General features: G+C 47.4%; 1 protein-coding gene across 4 annotated transcripts; it reads left to right on the forward strand.

Annotated features, from left to right (window-relative positions):
- Positions 1-3,747: 3,747 nt before the first annotated feature.
- LOC311520883 (endogenous retrovirus group K member 21 Gag polyprotein-like) lies at positions 3,748-9,081 on the forward strand. 4 transcript variants are annotated; one of them, XR_014711725.1, is made up of 3 exons: positions 3,748-4,209; positions 6,116-6,925; positions 7,698-9,081. XR_014711725.1 is itself a non-coding variant. In XM_084628770.1 (2 exons), the coding sequence occupies exon 1, from the start codon at positions 4,235-4,237 to the stop codon at positions 5,822-5,824; it is 1,590 nt and encodes a 529-aa protein (XP_084484896.1). In that variant the 5' UTR covers positions 3,748-4,234; the 3' UTR covers positions 5,825-6,925; positions 7,698-9,081. The 4 variants fall into 4 exon arrangements, 3 of the variants coding, with proteins under 3 accessions (XP_084484896.1, XP_084484897.1, XP_084484898.1); XM_084628770.1 differs by having other exon boundaries at positions 3,748-6,925; XM_084628771.1 differs by having other exon boundaries at positions 3,748-6,730.
- Positions 9,082-18,506: the final 9,425 nt, after the last annotated feature.

The raw sequence follows: 18,506 nt of genomic DNA on the forward strand, positions 1-18,506 counted from the left end.
TGTTTTATTCCTGGGTAACACCACGAGACAGATTTACATCAAGAGTAGCCAGCCATGGCTGAGGGGCCATTAAGAATCAGTAGTACAGTGAGTGGAGGTGGAGAAAGAGGGTCAGGCTTCAGTATGTTTGCTGTGTCACCAGGGGGCTCAGGAATGCAAGCAGAGGCCAAGCTGCTATCTTTCAAACTGTAGAGTCTACTCAGCATAATTAATAAACCGCTTTCCTTTAACTCTGCCTTCCTACTGCTTATGTATTTTACTAATGAAACAGAGATTAGATTCTCAGCTGGTGTAAACCAGTGCAGTTCCATTAAAGTCATCAGAGCTATACAAATTTACAGCACTTGAGGGTCTGGACCTAACATTATAAACAGAGACAGTTATTGGTTTAATATACAGGACAGAAACCTCAGCTGTAGCCAAGCCCCACTGGAAGCAACTGAGGGGAGCACAATGAACTCAACAACACCTCAGGCTGACACCACATCCAAATCAGTGAAAACTTCTCAGAAACATGTGACTACTCATGAAGGCTTGTGAGTTCTTCCAGGACACAGAAACCAGGGGAAGGAACTGAAGAATCATTTGAGGGCTCTGCAGCATATGTATCATTGATAGTAGGGATAAGATACAAGAGAGGAAGCCTGTATATTCACAGGGCTGTGTGAAACTGCAACATTTGGGACTACCAGCACCATCCGTTTTGTTCGCCTCAAAGTAGATCAAGGAGAAGTGATAATTATCCATTCATTGCTGTGGGATCACTAGATTCCAAATATATCAAGACTACCCAGACACCTTACTGTAAGAAACGAGGCTCATTGTACCCTCTGCTTGATCTGTCCCACAGCATTGCTCAATAACAGACCTGCAGTCAAAAAGCTCAAATCTTGAATATGCAGTGAATTATCCTTCAAGGGTTTTAAGTTCATTTGGGGGAGGGAAGACGTGTCTCTTCACAGTGTCTGTAGGAGCAGAGGCATCCTGCAATTCTTAATAACAAGTAGAGGTGGCTAAATATGGGGTGAAGACTGAAAAATTGCAGTCTGACTGTTTCCATTCAGTTCTCTTTGGAGCTTTTCTTTTATCTTGCTAGAGTGTTTGGGAATGTTAAAGCCAGAAGTGCACGCAGAGCCAGACTACGCAACTCTTACCTGTGCTCAGTGGAGTCAACTCATTGATGTTTGTGTGACTGAGAGTTGCAGAATCTGGCCTGTGTAGGTTTTGCATTTTGGGGGGTGGTTTATGTATATATATATCTCCACATAGAAGTGAGCAATCAAGGCTGAGACTTGCAAAGCTGCCTGATAGACTTTGGCATGTATATCCTACACAAGCAGAGAAAGAGTTCACTGAAGGCAGAACAATTAGTGCTCCTGATTGCACCTGTAGAGTAGACCAGGTCCAGTTTAGGATTAAGCCCAGCAGGGGAGAAGCTGGGTGACTAATAAAGGAAGGACTTCAAGGGAGTAGAAGGGAGACTAGAGGGAGAGTAGATGTTGGGATTGCCTCCTGAGAAGGGAGCTCTAGCAAAGAGCCAGGAGAAGCACTGTAAAGCCACAGGCCTTGAGAGAGCTCCTGTGGTGAACACTGACAAAAGGACATGAGTCTCGGGAAGGGAGCCTGGGTGGCAGGTTTCTGAGGGAAGAGACACAGACACACCAAGAGCCTGGGGAGAGGCAGACAGAAGCTGGGCCTCCAGACAAGACCCAGAAAGGACTCTGCAGAGCCTGGGAAGGGGGTGAAGAGTCAGTCTAGGGAGGAGTGGTCCCAGCAAAGGGCTGGGGAAAAGGGCCTAGAGACAGGAGGAGGTAGGAAGTGGCCCAGGAAAACAGCAAGGAGTTTGAGGAATCAGTCCTTTTCTGTTTGCTACAGTGTCCCTGGACAAGAACCAGAGTAGAGGAAGAGCCTGAGGAGGGTGGTGTGAAACTCCCTGATGTAGTCCTTACATCAGAGCAGAGCAGGGCCAAAGATCTGGCATGTGGTCACTGGCAGTGACTGGACTATCCTGCGATGGGACTGAATGTGACTTGGCTGGCAGGGAGAAGAGAATGTGAGAAGAGGCAGGGCTGGAGCAGCTGTCAGCAGGAGGTGCCAGAGGAGGAGAATCTGCTAGGCCAGGCCCAGCCATTAGAGGCTGTGCCACCTGGTGAGTCACTTCTACTCCCTGTCTATACAGGAAAGCTTTCTTCACTGTTTTTCTGCTTTGATTAACGTGTCCACATGGCTTTGTTTAACCTGCTTCCCTTGTGAATCATTGTGTCCACATTGTTCGTTCTTTGAAACAACACCCAGCATTCTGGGCACATTGCCCGTGATACAGTGTTCGGCTGCATTTGACACAGAGGTGCCATTAATCTGAATGTGACTTAGCTGTCCAAATCCTTTCAGCTTTTCTGAAATGTTCAGCCTAAATGTAGTTCTGTCTGGACTACTGTAAGTTCATTTGATGTCATGCTGGGTAGGCCAGCACTGCCATTGGCGGTGTCATTGCAGTGTGGGCGAACGTACGCGAGATGGCTTTAGCCCAGCTAGCTCAGGTACCAATAGCAATAAAGCCGTGGCAGCCTGGAATTCAGTGTGAGGCTGGCTGCCTGAGTCTGCACCCATGGCTTCATAGCTATTTTGGTACCTACGCTAGCTAGGTTAAAGCTAGTTTGGATATGTCGACATATGCTGTAATCACACCTCTGACTGCAGTGTAGACATACCCATTGTGAAAGCTGTGGGGTTTATCCAAATTAATTAATACTCAGGTATTTTGTTCAGTCTCCATTCTCCTTCTACATTCTATAAATGGGTTCTTCTTTTTTCCCCCCTCTATCCTGGTAGCTTTTTCTTCCCCAGCAGGGGCTGCTATTGATTGTTGGATGAGCAGGTTTGAGGAAGTTGAAGGTTACAGCCAATCTAGTTATGTCCATGTTGGTTGGCAATTTTATATCCTAGTTTATAGTGTTATATTGGATTGACTGCTCCTGATGGAGCTAAGTCCATATGTTTTGTCCAGTGATTTATGTATTGAGCCTCTCAGCATATCGTTAGCCGAACATGCAATGTGGTGAAATATTTGTTTTGTTTGAAGTGCAGATCTTGGATTTAACATTTCCAAGGGCAGACTTTCCCAGGGTCTTTGTCATTTTTTCCCCCCTCATGTTAGGAGGAATCGCTTTCTTTCAGTCATAGCGTGCTGCTTTGCTCCTGTGAGAGATCTGGTATTTCATGTGGGCTGGAGGTTTTTGTATCGTTGCGTTTTGTGTTTAGTGACTATTTCTAGGTATATGGATACACTTCTAAAATACAAAGTGCTATTGGCAATGCCCTGTTTGCTTTTCAAAACCTCTTAATAAAAAGAAAGTAAAAAGCCTTGGAGTATGGGATATAGACGGTAGCTTGAAAGTCGTGGGGTATGGGCCTTTCCCAGAAGATAAGGATTGGATCTAGCATGCAGGGGTGTTAGGGCTTCCTTATCATAGAATCGTAGAAGATATGGGTTGGAAGACACCTCAGGAGGTCATCTAGTCCAACCCCCTGCTCAAAGCAGGACCAACACCAACTAAATTATTCCAGCCAGGGCTTTGTCAAGCCGGGCCTTAAAAACATTTAAGGATGGAGATTCCACCACCTCCCTAGGTATCATAGTACTCATTTGTACTGGGAAGAGATGAGTAGCGTAAGTCTTGGTGGCAGAATTCAAGACATGGGGCTAGATCTGGCTCTGGGTTCACCTGTACAACTCCAGTGTGAAGGGTTAATGTCTAGCTATTCCACCTGGAAGCAGGCGGGGCACACCCTGACTGTTTCCTAGGAGCAATGCACACATTGCTCTATCCAAGGACAAGGGCTAGATATGAACCCTGAGAACTTGATTGTTTGGACAGCAACTGTGGGAGGTTTCTTTAGCCTGGGCTCAAGGCCTGAGAACCAGGATTGTAGTAGATAGAGGATGGTAACTAAGCATATGAATCAACGTCATACATTCCTTTGTGTAGCAGTGTGTAATGCTTAGGGGGAGAAATATAATAAAAGGAGAAGGCGGAAGGCAGGGGGGGCAGAACAGCCCATCTCCGCTGACCAGCCTGTTTGCTTGCATAAAGCTGTGTTCTGTCTCATCACTGAACCGCAACAACTGGCGCCCAACGTGGGGCCCTCAGCACTCACCTCGCCCGGCAAGGGTTTCAGACGCGTCACTCATCCGCTTCGTGGATCCCGGTGAGTATTTTTCATTGTGGTAAGTATGGGAAGCTCCCTCTCTGCTTTGCAAGTGCAACACTGCAATGAGCTGCAGTATTTGCTGCGTAAGGCTCAGCATGACTGCCCGGCTCGAGAACTCACTCTCCTGCTACAGGAGGTGCGTGCCAAGTGCCCGTGGTATCCTGAAGCTGGAAGCCTTAAGCTAGCAGACTGGGAGCGATTGGGCCAGACATTGCACAAAGAGCCTCGGGCACCCGTGCAGGCTTTACATGCCTGGCACCTCTGCCGCGACGTGGTACAGCGTGTCGCCTCGGACAGACCCTCCCTCGCGAGGCTGGTGCTCTCGCCGCCCCCGTCCGCCCCTGCAGCCATCCCCCCTCCTGGCGATGCGACACAGCGTGTCGCCTCGGAAAGGCCCTCTCCAGCCCCAACAGAGGAGCTGCCGATCCTGCCACCCCCGTCCGCTCCTGCAGCCATCCCTCCCCCTGCTTCGCCCCCAGTGCCTCTATTACCACCGCCTCCCTGGCCTTCCCCACCGGAGCCGGTGTGTGATCACCCTCCCCGCGTGGGGCCCCCCGGAGAGTCATCTGCATCTGCTCAGAAGCTTTCGCTGGTGCAACAAATGGTTCACGCAGCGAAAGCTCGATCAGATCTTACAGCAGAGGAGCTGGCTGATCTGGTCTCCGTTTGCCCGGTGACCTGGCAGAATGATGACCAGGGCAACCCCGTGGGCACCTGGACCACTCTGCCATACTCGGTGGTTAGAGAGGTAAAGAAAGCAATTCATGAATTTGGCCTGACTAGCACCTTTGTGCGTGGTCTCATTGAAGGGATGGGTACTGGGTACTCCCTAATCCCTGAGGATTGGAAAACGCTGCTGCGCATGATGTTGTCACCCAGTCAGTATGTTATTTGGCTTAGTGAGTATCGGCAGATGGCAGAACGCCAAGCCCAGGTATATAGAGAGCAAGGTATCATTTATGAGCATTTGGCAGGGGAGGGCCAGTTTGCTACTATTGAGATGCAGTCTCAACTCCCTCAGGCCGTCTTCCCCATTATTTCCACCTGTGCCCAGCATGCTTTTAAGAAGGTCCCGGATTCAGGCAAGCCTACCAAAAGCTTTGTCAGTATCCGTCAGGGTGCCTTAGAGTCCTTTTTGGATTTTACCAACAGATTGCAGGAGGCTATCCTCCGACAGGTGGATAACACTGAGGCAGCTCACGAGCTCCTGTTAAAATTGGCAGTTGAAAATGCAAATGAGGATTGCCGCCGTGCTCTCCAGGCAGCACAAGCCTCTGGTATTTTAGAGCTCTCAGACATGCTGCGGGCGTGCCAGAACATTGGCACACAAGCCCACAAGGCTGGAGTTCTGGCTGCCGCCCTCAGAAAAACTGGGAAGGAGGGGAAGCGCTGTTACCGCTGTGGTAAGGAGGGTCATTTTCAGCGGGAGTGCCGCTCATCTAAGGCACCAGCCCGACCCTCAAAGAAGTGCCCCAAGTGTGGGAAAGGTTATCACTGGGCTAATCAGTGTCGTGGCGGGTCGGGAAACCGCGCGACGGGTCCCCCCCAAACCCAGGGCCAAACAGGGGTGTTTCCTACTCAGGCAATAGCTCCTCTGCCTTGGAATCCGTAGACTCTATGAGGGCAGCGACTGCTGGAAGTGCAGGGCTTGATTTGATCATGCAGGAGGACACTGACTTTCAGCTGCCAGGGGAGGTCTGTGCCATACCTACACAGGTGACGGGACCTCTCCCTGCCGGCTTTGTAGGTCTTGTTCTCCCTCGCTCACATGCTGGGAAACAGGGCTTTTTTGTCATTCCAGGGGTCATTGATGCTGATTACACTGGCATTATTAAGGTTCAGGTGTGGACTCATCTTCCACAGTCGCTCCCGCGTGGACGGTCAATTGCACAATTGATTTTAGTCCCCTATCAGGTGCCAGCTGCCGAGGATTGAACTCGGGGCGGAGGAGGCTTTGGATCTACGTTGTCTCACTCGCCGTCTCACAGCGCATCTTCTCCACTTGTTGCTCTGACAATGTCAGTCCGCCCCTCGAAACCTCAGTTAACACTTCTCTTAAATGATGTTCCTTTTACAGGGCGGGTGGACACTGGAGCTGACGTTACAGTGATTCGTGATCTGGAGTGGCCGGTTAGTTGGCCTACGGTTCCTTCTAAAGAGTTGTGGGGGATTGGGGGTAGCAAACCCGGGCGCCAAAGTTTGTCTTGGGTCACGGTCTCTAAACCAGGAGGCCGTGCCCTTGCTACAATCCGCCCTTTTGTGCTCCCTGTCCACCTCAATATTTGGGGCCGTGATTTACTTACAAAGTTAGACACCACCCTCGATATTAACATCTGATGGCTCTCCCCACCGAGGTGTAGTCACTTATCAGTTGGGTGACCCCCCTCGTTGGCATTCTCGTTTTACACTGCCTCAGCGTTCGGCACAGCGTTCAGAATTAGCTGCTGTTATTTTGGCCTTTCAACTTTTTGCTGATTGTCCCTTTAATTTAATTGTGGATACCCATTATGTTTATCAGGTAATTGATCATTTACCCCTTGCCCTCATTACCCCTCAGGTTGATGCAGACCTCCTTCACCTGTTTTTGTCTTTACAGCATCTTCTTGCCACTCGTCATTTCCCTTACTTTGTTGCTCATATTCGCAGTCATACCCCTCTGCCTGGGCCACTCACTGAGGGCAATGCACGAGCCGATCGCGCGTTGCGTGGTCAGGTAAATTCCCTTTTTTCTGACCCCATTGAAAGCCATGCCTTTTTTCATCAGTCTGCCTCTGTTTTGGCCCGGCAGTTTTACATTCCTGCTGATCATGCACGTTCCATTGTTCGTTCCTGCCCCCACTGTGCTGCTGCTGCTCCTACTTTTTCTTATGCCGTTAATCCCCAAGGTACCGCAGCAAATCAGCTGTGGCAAATGGATGTTACTCATGTGCCACAATTCCGCCCCTATTCATTTTTACATGTTTCCGTTGATACTTATTCAGGCTTCCTTTGGGCAACCCCACAACGTGGGGAAGCCACTAACAAAGTTATTCACCATTTGCTGGCCTGCTTTTCTGTTATGGGTCGCCCTTGCCAAATTAAAACAGATAATGCCCCAGCCTACTGCTCTGCAGCCCTCTCCACCTTTTGTGCCCGCTGGGACGTCCCTCTTAAACACGGAATCCCTTATAATTCCACGGGCCAAGCCATTGTTGAACGTGCCAATCGCACACTCAAAACCTTGCTAGATAAACAATTAAAACAAGGGGAGCTGCGTCTCCGAACCTTAGGAGACATTCAACAACAAATGTATATCCTCTTGTTTACTTTAAATAATTTAACACTGAATGCAGATCAGCAGACCCCTGCGGATCGGCATTTTCACAAATCTGAGGTACTGGAAAGACCACGTGTCTTTTACCGTCAGCTGCCCGATCCACAGTGGCTGGGCCCAGCACCTCTAATCACTTGGGGTCGGGGATATGCTGCTGTGTCTCTCCCTGCAGGACCGTTGTGGGTTCCAGCCCGGTGCGTGCGACCAGCACTTAAACAACATGGCATGGCACCAGGGGCTGTCGAATCCCATACCAGAGTTTCAGCTGACCTTGGAGGAGACCGCGTTGCCCCCCGAGTCGACAACGGCGGGACGGAAACGGAGGAGGCGTAGCGTCCCAAGCCAGCCCGTGACATGGGGAGCAGTAAAAGCATTGGTCGCCACGGCTCAATGAAAACTGGCAGCAGATCAGCAGCCAGAAACTCCTAAGACTTTGTTTGTGGCGATTCTCGCCCAAATCACTGCTAAATTCTGTGATGATTGTGTGCCTTTTGTGCCTGCTATTTCCTGTAGGGGTTGGCTCAGAAGCGCCTCCCCCGTTACAAGCCCGAAGGAGAATAAGACACTGTTCTTTGCTTATGCTAATCTTTCCTCCCAGTACTCTAGCATGGCTAATTGGGGCCCGGCCAACTATACTCTGCCTCGCACGGCTATATCCCTCCACACACCGTACCCGGCCGGGGCTCACAATGTCACCTGTGCGCGTGTAGTTAACTGCACTAGTACAAAGGTGCCCTTGGGCTGTCAAAAAATTTCTCAATCCCTTTTAAATTGTTCCCATGCTGTTAATGTTTCATATAATTATGGCCATATCATCCTACCATCAGGATGGGTTTTTACTTGTGGTTCATGCACCTTTAATTATATTCCTGCAAATTTAAGTGATGGCACCCTTTGCTGTCTTAGTAGAATGATACTTATATTGCCTTTTGCTGGTCACAATTGTAGTAAAAGAAGTGTACCCCTTTTAGATGATTATATTGCAGATGTTAAGCTTTTGGTTATTTTGTGTTTGTAATCATTGGGCTTATTTTTTTGTTGCTGCTGTGTACAATGTATTCCTTCCTTGTTAAGACTTTGTAAAATTTTTGCCCTGGAAAGCTCCCCAGGTTATGTCCTTGTCTGTCTGGGAGTTAAATAGCATGACAAAACAAATTGGCGGCTACCATGAGATGGCCAACTTCAATAAACAAAAAAAGGGGAGATGAAGGGTTAATGTCTAGCTATTCCACCTGGAAGCAGGCGGGGCACACCCTGACTGTTTCCTAGGAGCAATGCACACATTGCTCTATCCAAGGACAAGGGCTAGATATGAACCCTGAGAACTTGATTGTTTGGACAGCAACTGTGGGAGGTTTCTTTAGCCTGGGCTCAAGGCCTGAGAACCAGGATTGTAGTAGATAGAGGATGGTAACTAAGCATATGAATCAACGTCATACATTCCTTTGTGTAGCAGTGTGTAATGCTTAGGGGGAGAAATATAATAAAAGGAGAAGGTGGAAGGCGGGGGGGCAGAACAGCCCATCTCCGCTGACCAGCCTGTTTGCTTGCATAAAGCTGTGTTCTGTCTCATCACTGAACCGCAACACCAGTGAAATCAGTGGGTTGCAATAGCACAGACAAGAGCAAATGACATGATTCTTGTGCTTGGAGTGCAGTACCAGAAGGGGGATGGCTGAGAGATGAAAAGCTATAATTCTGAATTTAAGATCTGTAGAAGTACCATAGAAACTGGAATTGTGGGGCTTTGGGACAAAGAGTTATTTAAATGCTTGGCTCATCTTTACAGGGCTTTCTTTGTATAGTGAATTCTTGACCTGTCGAAGTTCTTGACCTTTCTATGAAGAAACCGACTCCTGAAATACATGCTTTGCTAGGTCAGGGTCTAAACATCTGAGCAGACCCACATGACTGTAATGAGACTTCTCAGGTGCCTAAAGGTGTACATGTTCTTGAGTACTTTGCTGGATCAGGGCCTTCAGTACTCTTAATTTGTAAGAACTTTACATTTGTTATCCTAGTTTTAAGTGGTGTCACACTGAGAGAAAATGGCTTGCCTTCCAACTCTTTTGAAAATGAGGAAAAGATTTCCCTGGGGTAAAAAGACAGAAGATCAGATTCTGCTTTGTTATATTCCTGCATCCCTGCTGAAATCAGAGGACTTGCATGGATGCAACTAAGAGCAGAATTTTGGCCCTGTATGTGGGAACAGTATGGAATGCATAGATAGCTGTTAAACATATTACAATCCATATAAAATCAATCTCCTAATTCTGGAGTATAAATCTAACCTCTGTGAATTATGAGAGTCACAAATCAATAATGTCTGAGTGACTGCACCAGCAGCAGTGAAGAGATGCCAGAGTGGCAGGACAAAGCTGCACTTTCAGTGAAGAAGACGACTGTAGATTGCTTAGATTGTGAGGTTTTCAGGGGTGGAAGCCATATTTTCAGTGTGTGGGCAGCCCCTATCACAACAGGACCCTGATCCCTGACTGGGCCTCTAGACATGACCATAATTAATGAGATGAGAGCAGCAGAGGTGCGAGTGGGACAGTGGTAGAGTTCAGTGGAGAAGATTATGGCATTAAGGGGGAAACGAGGACTATAGAGTAGGAAGAGAGAAAAAAAAAGGGGCAGAGTGTGGGCAAGAAGGAGCAGTGACCTTTCCACAGCATGGACCTAGAATTTTGAGCCATGTTGTATGCAAGTGAAAACAGGAGAACATAGAATCGTAGGACTGGAAGGGACTTTGAGGGGTCATCTAGTCCAACCTCCTGCTCAAAGCAGGACCAATCCCCAATTTTTGCCCCCAATCCCTAAATGGCCCCCTCAAGGATTGAGCTCACAACCCTGGGTTTAGCAGGCCAATGCTCAAACCACTGAGCTATCCCACCCATTGGCCTGAAGCAGCGAACCACGGCCAATGGGAGCTGCGATTGGCCAAACCTGCGGATGCAGCAGGTAAACAAACCGGTCCGGCACACCAGGGGCTTTTCCTGAACATGCAGCGGACCAGCTTTGAGAACCACTGATCTAGACTGTCCCTGACAGGTATTTCTCTAACCTGTTCTTAAAATCTCCAATGACAGAGATTCCACAACCTCCCTAGGTAATTTATTCCAGTGCTTAATTACCCTGAGAGGAAGTGTTTTCCTGATGTCCAACGTAAACCACCCTTGCTTCAATTTAAGCCCATTGCTTCTTGTCCTGTCCTCAGAGGTTAAGAACAATTTTTCTCCCTCCTTTGTAACAACCTTTTATGTACTTGAAAACTGTTATGTCCCCCCTCAGTCTTCTCTTCTCCAGACTAAATAAACCCAATTTTTTTTCCCAATCTTCCCTCATAGGTCATGTTTTCTAGACCTTTAATCATTTTTGTTGCTCTCCTCTGGACTTTCTCCAATTTGTCCACATCTTTGAATTAAGAGTTCTGCTGACTACAGAAACCACTTGAGCTTTGCTCTTGGGGTTTATATCACCAGAACTTTGGAGAGAATTATAGCCTCATAAGTCAGTTACCTGTTTATATTTAATCCACTGTCCTTGCTCTCAGAAGGTAGAGGACAATATTGTAAATTCTGGAACCCAAAGGAGGTGATATTTTCATTGAGGGAAGAAGGAATTAATTTGTGAGTTTTATGCTATCAGTTTATTGAAGGTCCAGATCTGCGGCTGGTGTGTATCTGTATAGCTTCATTGGCTGCAGTGAAGCTTCATTGGTTTCTGCAAGCTGAGGATCTGGTCCCAAGTTCAGAAGTTGCATGAGCAGCGGCTGAGACTGGATTCTCTTCTCTCTCGCTCTCTCTCTCTCTCTCCCCGCTAAAGTTTGCCAGGTCTCCTCCAGTTTGTGCTAAGTTGCTGAGGAGTGAGTAACATTTAGCTCGACAGCACAAAATGCAGTTTTCTAGAAGTGTTTTTTTTTCTTTTTCATTTTCAAGGTATCTCTGTGTGCAGTGACTTGTAAACAAGTGGAGCAGTCATTATGCATTCACTAATCATTCACACACACAGTAGCATCCATTTGACTGAGTTCAGAGATGCTGTCACTTTCCAATATTCACCTTAAAAAGTCCAAGAGGAATTTTACCTTCCTTCTGAACAGCACCCTGAAATAGGATAAATGGAACTCTTAAGTGTGGTGTCAGCTGTGCGGCCATGTGATGATCAATTTTGTTTTAATTAATGTAGCCCTTGTGACGGGGCAAGGCCAGATGGCTATGGAAAAGTAGTGGGAGATAGATATATTAGCTCCAGGCTAAACAAATCCCTGGTACCAGGTTAAGTGAAATGGAAGCTGCTCCAGGTCAATTAAGACACCTGGGGCCAATTAAGAACTTTCCAGAAGGCAGGGAGAATGCTAGGTTGATTGGGACACCTGAAGCCAATCAGGGGCTGGCTGAAACTAGTAAAAAGCCTCCCAGTTAGTCAGGTGGGTGTGCATGTCAGGAGTTGTGGGAGGAAGTTGCGCTGTTGGAGAGGCTGAGTAGTACACACCATATCAGGCACAAGGAAGGAAGCCCTGAGGTAAGGGTGAAGTGGAGCTTGAGGAAGTGAGGGCTGCTGTTGGGGAAGTAGCCCAGGGCACTGTACATGTCATGTTTCTAAAAGGTCAGCTACCATAGCTGATACTATTAGGGTCCTTGGGCTGGAGCCCGGAGTAGAGGGTGGGCCCGAGCTCCCCCCCCCACCCACCTTTGCCCCCTGATTAATCACTGAGACTGGGAGACAACAGAAACTGCAAGGAAGGATAACTTCTCCTCACCTCCCTCGCTGGCTTATGAGGAAAATGGCTCAGTAGACTGTGACCCTTGTCACTAGAGAAAGAAGGGTTACATGGAGGGTCACAGTGAGCCTCTGAGGCTAGTGAAATCCGCCAGGAAACGCGGGACCCACGGAGGCAAGGACAGAGCTTTGTCACACCCTACTACTGTGCATGCTAGGTACCGTACAAATGTATAGTAAAGGACAGGAAATGTCGGACAAAGGGTGGAGGTGGGAACGCGAAGCACAGAGAGCCCAAGGTCCCCCAGCAAATCAGTATTAGTCAGGAATAGACACTGTCTCCTGACTCTCAATTTTGTGTTTTATCCCCTAGATCGGGGTGGGCCAACTTTCTGGCCCGAGGGCCACATCTGGGTATGGAAATTGTATGGCAGACCATGAATGCTCACGAAATTGGGTGTTGGAGTGTGTGGGGGGGGTGAGGACTCCGGTTGGGGGTGCGGGTTCTGAGGTGGGGCTAGGGATGAGGGGGTTGCGGGTACAGGAGGGTGCGACGGGCTGGGACCAAGGGGTTCGGAGGGCGGGAAGGGGATTAGGACTGGAGCAGGGGGTTGGGGCATGGAAGGAGGTCAGAGGGTGCAGGCTCTGGGGGGCACTTACTTCAAGCAGCTCCCAGAAGCAGCAGGAGCTTCTCTGGCTCCTACACGGAGGCACAGCCAGGCGGCTCTGCGCGCTGCCGGGTCTGCAAGCGCCACCCCTGCAGCCAATGGGAGCTGCGGGGGCAGTGCTTGGGGTGAGGGCAGCATGCGGAGCTCCCTGGCTGCCTCTATGCTTGGGAACTGGAGGGGGACATGCCCCCGCTTCCGGGAACCATGCGGAGCAGGGCAAGCCCCTGACCCTGCTCCCCGGTGGGAACTCGAGAGCCAGAATAAAACATCTGGAGAGCTGGATGCGGCCCCTGGGCTGTAGTTTGCCCACCCCTCCCCTAGATAATACTGCTATGGTAATATTCCTGGCTTCTTGAAAGGTACAACTGTGGCCTGTAACTATTCTTCTCTGAACCTTTTAGGTAGTAACACTGCTTGCCTCTCTGTATGGGTACATCTACCCTGCAAATTGCGGTGGAATTACAGTACAGTCGTGCTTTAATCCAACTAACAGCGGTGAAGACACAGCAGCATGGACTCTGGCGTGGGCTAGCAACTGTGCACCCAGGGCCCCTGGTGGGTTTGTATTGGGGCAGTTAGCCCATGCTAAAGCCTGTCCCACCATGTCATTGTTACCCACACTAGCTAGATCACAATAGGGTATAGCCACTACAATCACACTTTCATTTGCAATGTAGCCATACTATGTGCTGCAAGGAGCAATATTGTATTAGGAGGAAAGTGAATCGACTGTTCTAGTAAGTCCTTGCCTTCTCTACAATGACTTCTGTAGTTTTGTCTCTGTAGTCTCCCCTTCACCTCATTCACATAATAATATTCATATGAGATGTGTGGCCTTTCATTTTATAGTATCTCCTATAAATCCTCGGCTTTGCTCCCTGTGAGAAAGGGACATACAGCCAATCTGTGAGTAATAAATTATTCCCTCTCCTTTCCCTGAGTTGAACTTAACAGTTTGGCCAGTGCTTTCACAAAGAGCACGTTTTTGGGACCCTTCTGTCTTTTGAGTTTTGCTGTGTCCATTTTTTTCATAGATTATTTTTTAAGGCCAGAAGGGATCCTTAGATCATTTGGTCTGACCTCCTCAGGTAATAGAATTTCATTCAGTTACCGCTGGGGTGAGCCCAATCATTTGTGTTTGACTAAAACACTTCTTTCCAGAATGACATCCAGTCCTCAAATTAAGAATCCAAGAGAAGGAGAATCCACCTTTTCCCTTGGTACTTTGTTTTTTCAGTGGTTGGTCACCCTCAGTGTTAAACATTTGGGCCTTATTTCCCATGAGGATTAGTCTGGCTTTGGCCTCCAGCCGTTGGTTCTTATTAGGCCGTTCTCCACTATAGTAAAGACTCTTGAGTACCTGGTATTTTCTCTCCATGAAGGTACTTTGACACCATAGTCAAATCATGTATTGATCTTCTTTTTTGCTCTTGGGGTCTCTCGTTGTATGATGTTTTCTCCAGCCCATTTTTGTGGTTCTTTTCTGCACCTTCTTCATTTTGCAAAGGTTGTTGAAAATTGTGGATACCACAACTGGTTATAGTATTCCAGTGTCAATCTCTCCAATGATGTATACATAGGCAAAATCACCTCCCTACTCGCTACTCCATTGTTTATACATCCAAGGATCACATTAGCCTTTCTTTTGCTATAGGGCAATATTGTAGTGACATTTCTTATAATTAATCTGGAGATATGTTCCCCGCTCACCTCCCTCGGGTCCAACAGACAGGCAGAAACCATAAAATACAATAAAATAAAAACGTTTAAATTCTCATTGGCTCCAAATTGCCTTTTGCTGCATATTTGATCTACATAGCATGAGAGAGATTGTCATAAAAAGGAGATATGATCCTAGATACTAGTCAGAAGCACTCCTAAGATCTCAACTGTTTGTGCAATGGACTGTCTACTTTTCATTTCTTTGAAGCCACTAGGGATGCTGTGTTGGGAGCAGGATGGGTTTGAGATCCCTTGGAAGAGGAGCTGGGCTCGGAATCCTGTAGCCCTTTTTCAGAAACAACCTCCTTTCCCTTGGCTGACCCTCTGTGAGAACTGCCCTCCCATTTTGCTGGGACCCACCTCCTCTTTCCATCCAAGAAGCACTGAGCAGGACGGTTCATGCGGAGGTCAGAGACATCCTGCCATGTGGTTCATACTGGATGTGTGCTGAAGACCAAAGCTATGCTGATGGCTGAGATCAGGTGGGCAGAGTGAGGGAGGCTGGCTTCCTGCTGGAGGGCATGGCTGCTTTAAAATGGCTGTACTGGGGATAGGCCCACTCTCGAGAGGGACAGGCCTCTGCTGGAATGGGGTATGGATCAAGTTGGAGAGAGATTGCGGGGAGCCAGGATGCCTGTTTTATAGATGGAGAAACTCCACCACAGACATGAAGTGCATGTCTCAGGCAGTCTGTGGCAGAGAGTAGAATCACAGTGTGTTGATCCCCATTCCAATGCCTTTAATCAGTCTTTCTCAGAGCTGTAAGGTCCAAAGTGTCAAGATAAATATAGATCTGTATCACACACCCTCATACATATTTGCAGTTCCTAATTATTCCGTGGTAACTGCTACATACCATGTTAGGAACAGCTGCAATTTTGTAGTTGCTAGGGGGGAAAGCCCTCGAACATCAAATCTAGTCCTTATTGTAGTGAGACATAATAGAAAAACACAAGATTACTTAGAATATGTCTCATACATGTTCGCTTGCCAAGAGCTGCAAATATTTCTGAGTGTGGAAATTAAAGCTCATTTGAAGACTTTTGTTTACAAGTTAAATGTATGTGCTGAAGGATAATCAAAGGGAATGGCTGAGTGTTTAGTTATGCTGTGAAAATCTGCTTCTGTTCCTTTCTCTCCTCTAAATATTTATTGTTCTGTTTCCTGAAACCAGCATATTAAAAAAAAAAATGCACCATGGGATTTATCGCATGAAAATGAGAAAAAAACAAGTGAAATGCTGCAGGGCAGCTATAGGAGATTGTGTCCATGTCACTAAGAGTTAACGTGTTTTCATTTTGACTCTTGTTTTGTTTTTTGGGTTTTTTCTTTTTTCCTCAAGAGTAAAATTAGCTACCTCTGAAGGCACCAAAACTACCAGAGGGTTATTTCTCTGCTGTGGCAAACATAGTGAGGGGCAATTTCTCTCATTCTGCTAGACTCCTCAGGCCAGCTCCTCAGCTGGTGTAAACTGGAGTTGCTTAGTGGAGTTATGCAAGTTTACACCAGCTGAGGAGCTGGTCCTGTGGGTCCAGTTCACCCAAAGTGGTTTCAGAATGGAAAAGTCAACTGGATCCCATGCGTGTTTTCAATGGGCTGTGCATTATTCCTTGGCTATCCAAAGAAAGCTCTGTATGGAAGGTGCTGAGATACTGGGCTGTGTCTAGCAGGGTTTACAAGGGACCAGTGTGCTGAGTAACATAGAAAACTTATATCAACACATCTTCCTTTGCCATAAAGGGACTGTGTGAATACCCTCGTGTCAAGGTTCCTTCCCCACTCTGAACTCTAGGGTACAGATGTGGGGACCTGCATGAAAATATCCTAAGCTTGCTTTTACCAGCTTAGGTTAAAACTTCCCCAAGGTACAAACTATTTTACCCTTTGCCCTTGGACTTCCACTGCCACCACCAAACGTTTATCTGGGTTTATTTATTAGGAAAGCATTGTTTGGAAACGTCTTCCCCCCAAAATCCTCCCAACCCTTGCACCCCACTTCCTCGGGAAGGTTTGGTAAAAATCCTCACCAGTTTGCACAGGTGACCACAGACCCAAACCCTTGGATCTTAGAACGATGAAAAAGCATTCAGTTTCCTTACAAGAAGACTTTTAATAGAAGTAAAAAAGAATCACCTCTGTAAAATGAGGATGGTGAATACCTTACAGGGTAATTAGATTCAAAACATAGAGAATCCCTCTAGGCAAAACCTTAAGTTACAAAAAGACACACAGACAGGAATATCCTTTCTATTCAGTACAGCTTATTTTCTCAGCCATTTAAAGAAATTATAATCTAACGCATATCTAGCTAGATTACTTACTAAAGTTCTAAGACTCCATTCCTGTTCTGTCCCCGGCAAAAGCATCACACAGACAGACCCTTTGTTTTTCCCTCCCCCCAGCTTTTGAAAGTATCTTATCTCCTCATTGGTCATTTTGGTCAGGTGCCAGCGAGGTTATCCTAGCTTCTTAACCCTTTACAGGTGAGAGGATTTTTCCTCTGGCCAGGAGGGGTTTTAAAGGGGTTTACCCTTCCCTTTATATTTGTGCACCTCGTGTGGGAGACATAGGACTTTACTAAGGTATAAATAAAGGCTAATCCATTATGCTGTCAGGCAGAATTGCACACAAGCAATAACAAGCTTGATGACGCCTTCTAAAACATATTAGTTAAAATAAACACAGCACTGATAGTAAGACAGGGACAATTATAGTACTTTCTTGTAGAACCACTATAATTGGAAGTCTATGCAATATTTCAATCCCCTCTACCATTTCTAGAGATTGCAGATTTCTGTGGCCTGGTCTACACTATGAGTTTATGTTCGATTTAGCAGCGTTAAATCGAATTAACCCTGTACCCATCCACACAATGAAGCCATTTTTTTGAGATAAAGGGCTCTTGAAACCAATTTCTGTACTCCTCCCCAATGAGGGGATTAGCGCTGAAATCGACATCACTGTTTCAAATTAGGGTTAGCATGGACGCAATTCGAAGGTATTGGCCTCCGGGAGCTATCCCACAGTGCACCATTGTGACCACTCTGGACAGCGCTCTGAACTTGGATGCACTGGCCAAGTTTTCAGGAAAAGCCCCGGGAACTTTTGAATCTCATTTCCTGTTAGGCCAGGCGAGCTCATCAGCACAGGTGACCATGCAGTCCCGAAACGAAAAAGAGCTCCAGCATGGACCGAACGGGAGGTACTGGATCTGATCGCTGTATGGGGAGAGGAATCCGTGCTATCAGAACTACGTTCCAAAAGACGAAATGCCAAAACATTTCAAAAAATCTCTGAGGCCATGAGGGACAGAGGCTACAGCAGGGACGCAACACAGTGCCGCGTGAAACTTACGGAGCTCAGACAAGCGTACCAGAAAACCAAAGAATCAAACGGACGCTCCGGGACAAAGCCCCAGACATGCCGCTTCTACGCTGAACTGCATGCAATTCTAGGGGGGGCTGCCACCACTACCCCACCCCTGTCCATGGACTCCAATGATGGGGTACCCTTTGCAATGCCTGAAGATTTTGCAGATGGGGAAGATGAGGAGAAGGATGAGCTTGAGGAGAGCACACAGTTCTCCCCGACAGCCAGGATCTTTTTATCACCCTAACTGAAATACCCTCCCAACCCAACCAAGCCAGAGAAGGGACCTCTGGTGAGTGTACCTTTTGAAATATAATACATGTTATAAAAGCAAGCGTTTTTTAATGATTAAGTAGCCCTGAGGACTTGGGATGCATTCGTGGCCAGTACAGCTACTGGAAAAGTCTGTTAACGTGTCTGGGGATGGAGCGGAAATCCTCCAGGGACATCTCCATGAAGCTCTCCTGGAGGTACTCTAAAAGCCTTTGCAGAAGGCT

Source organism: Lepidochelys olivacea (assembly GCF_965140295.1).
Source record: "Lepidochelys olivacea isolate rLepOli2 genome assembly, chromosome: 5".
Classification (NCBI taxonomy): Eukaryota; Metazoa; Chordata; order Testudines; family Cheloniidae; genus Lepidochelys; species Lepidochelys olivacea.

Excerpts from the sequence above, each read along its gene's own strand:
- LOC311520883 (XM_084628770.1), top strand. The coding sequence starts at position 4,235 with ATGGGAAGCTCCCTCTCTGCTTTGCAAGTGCAACACTGCAATGAGCTG.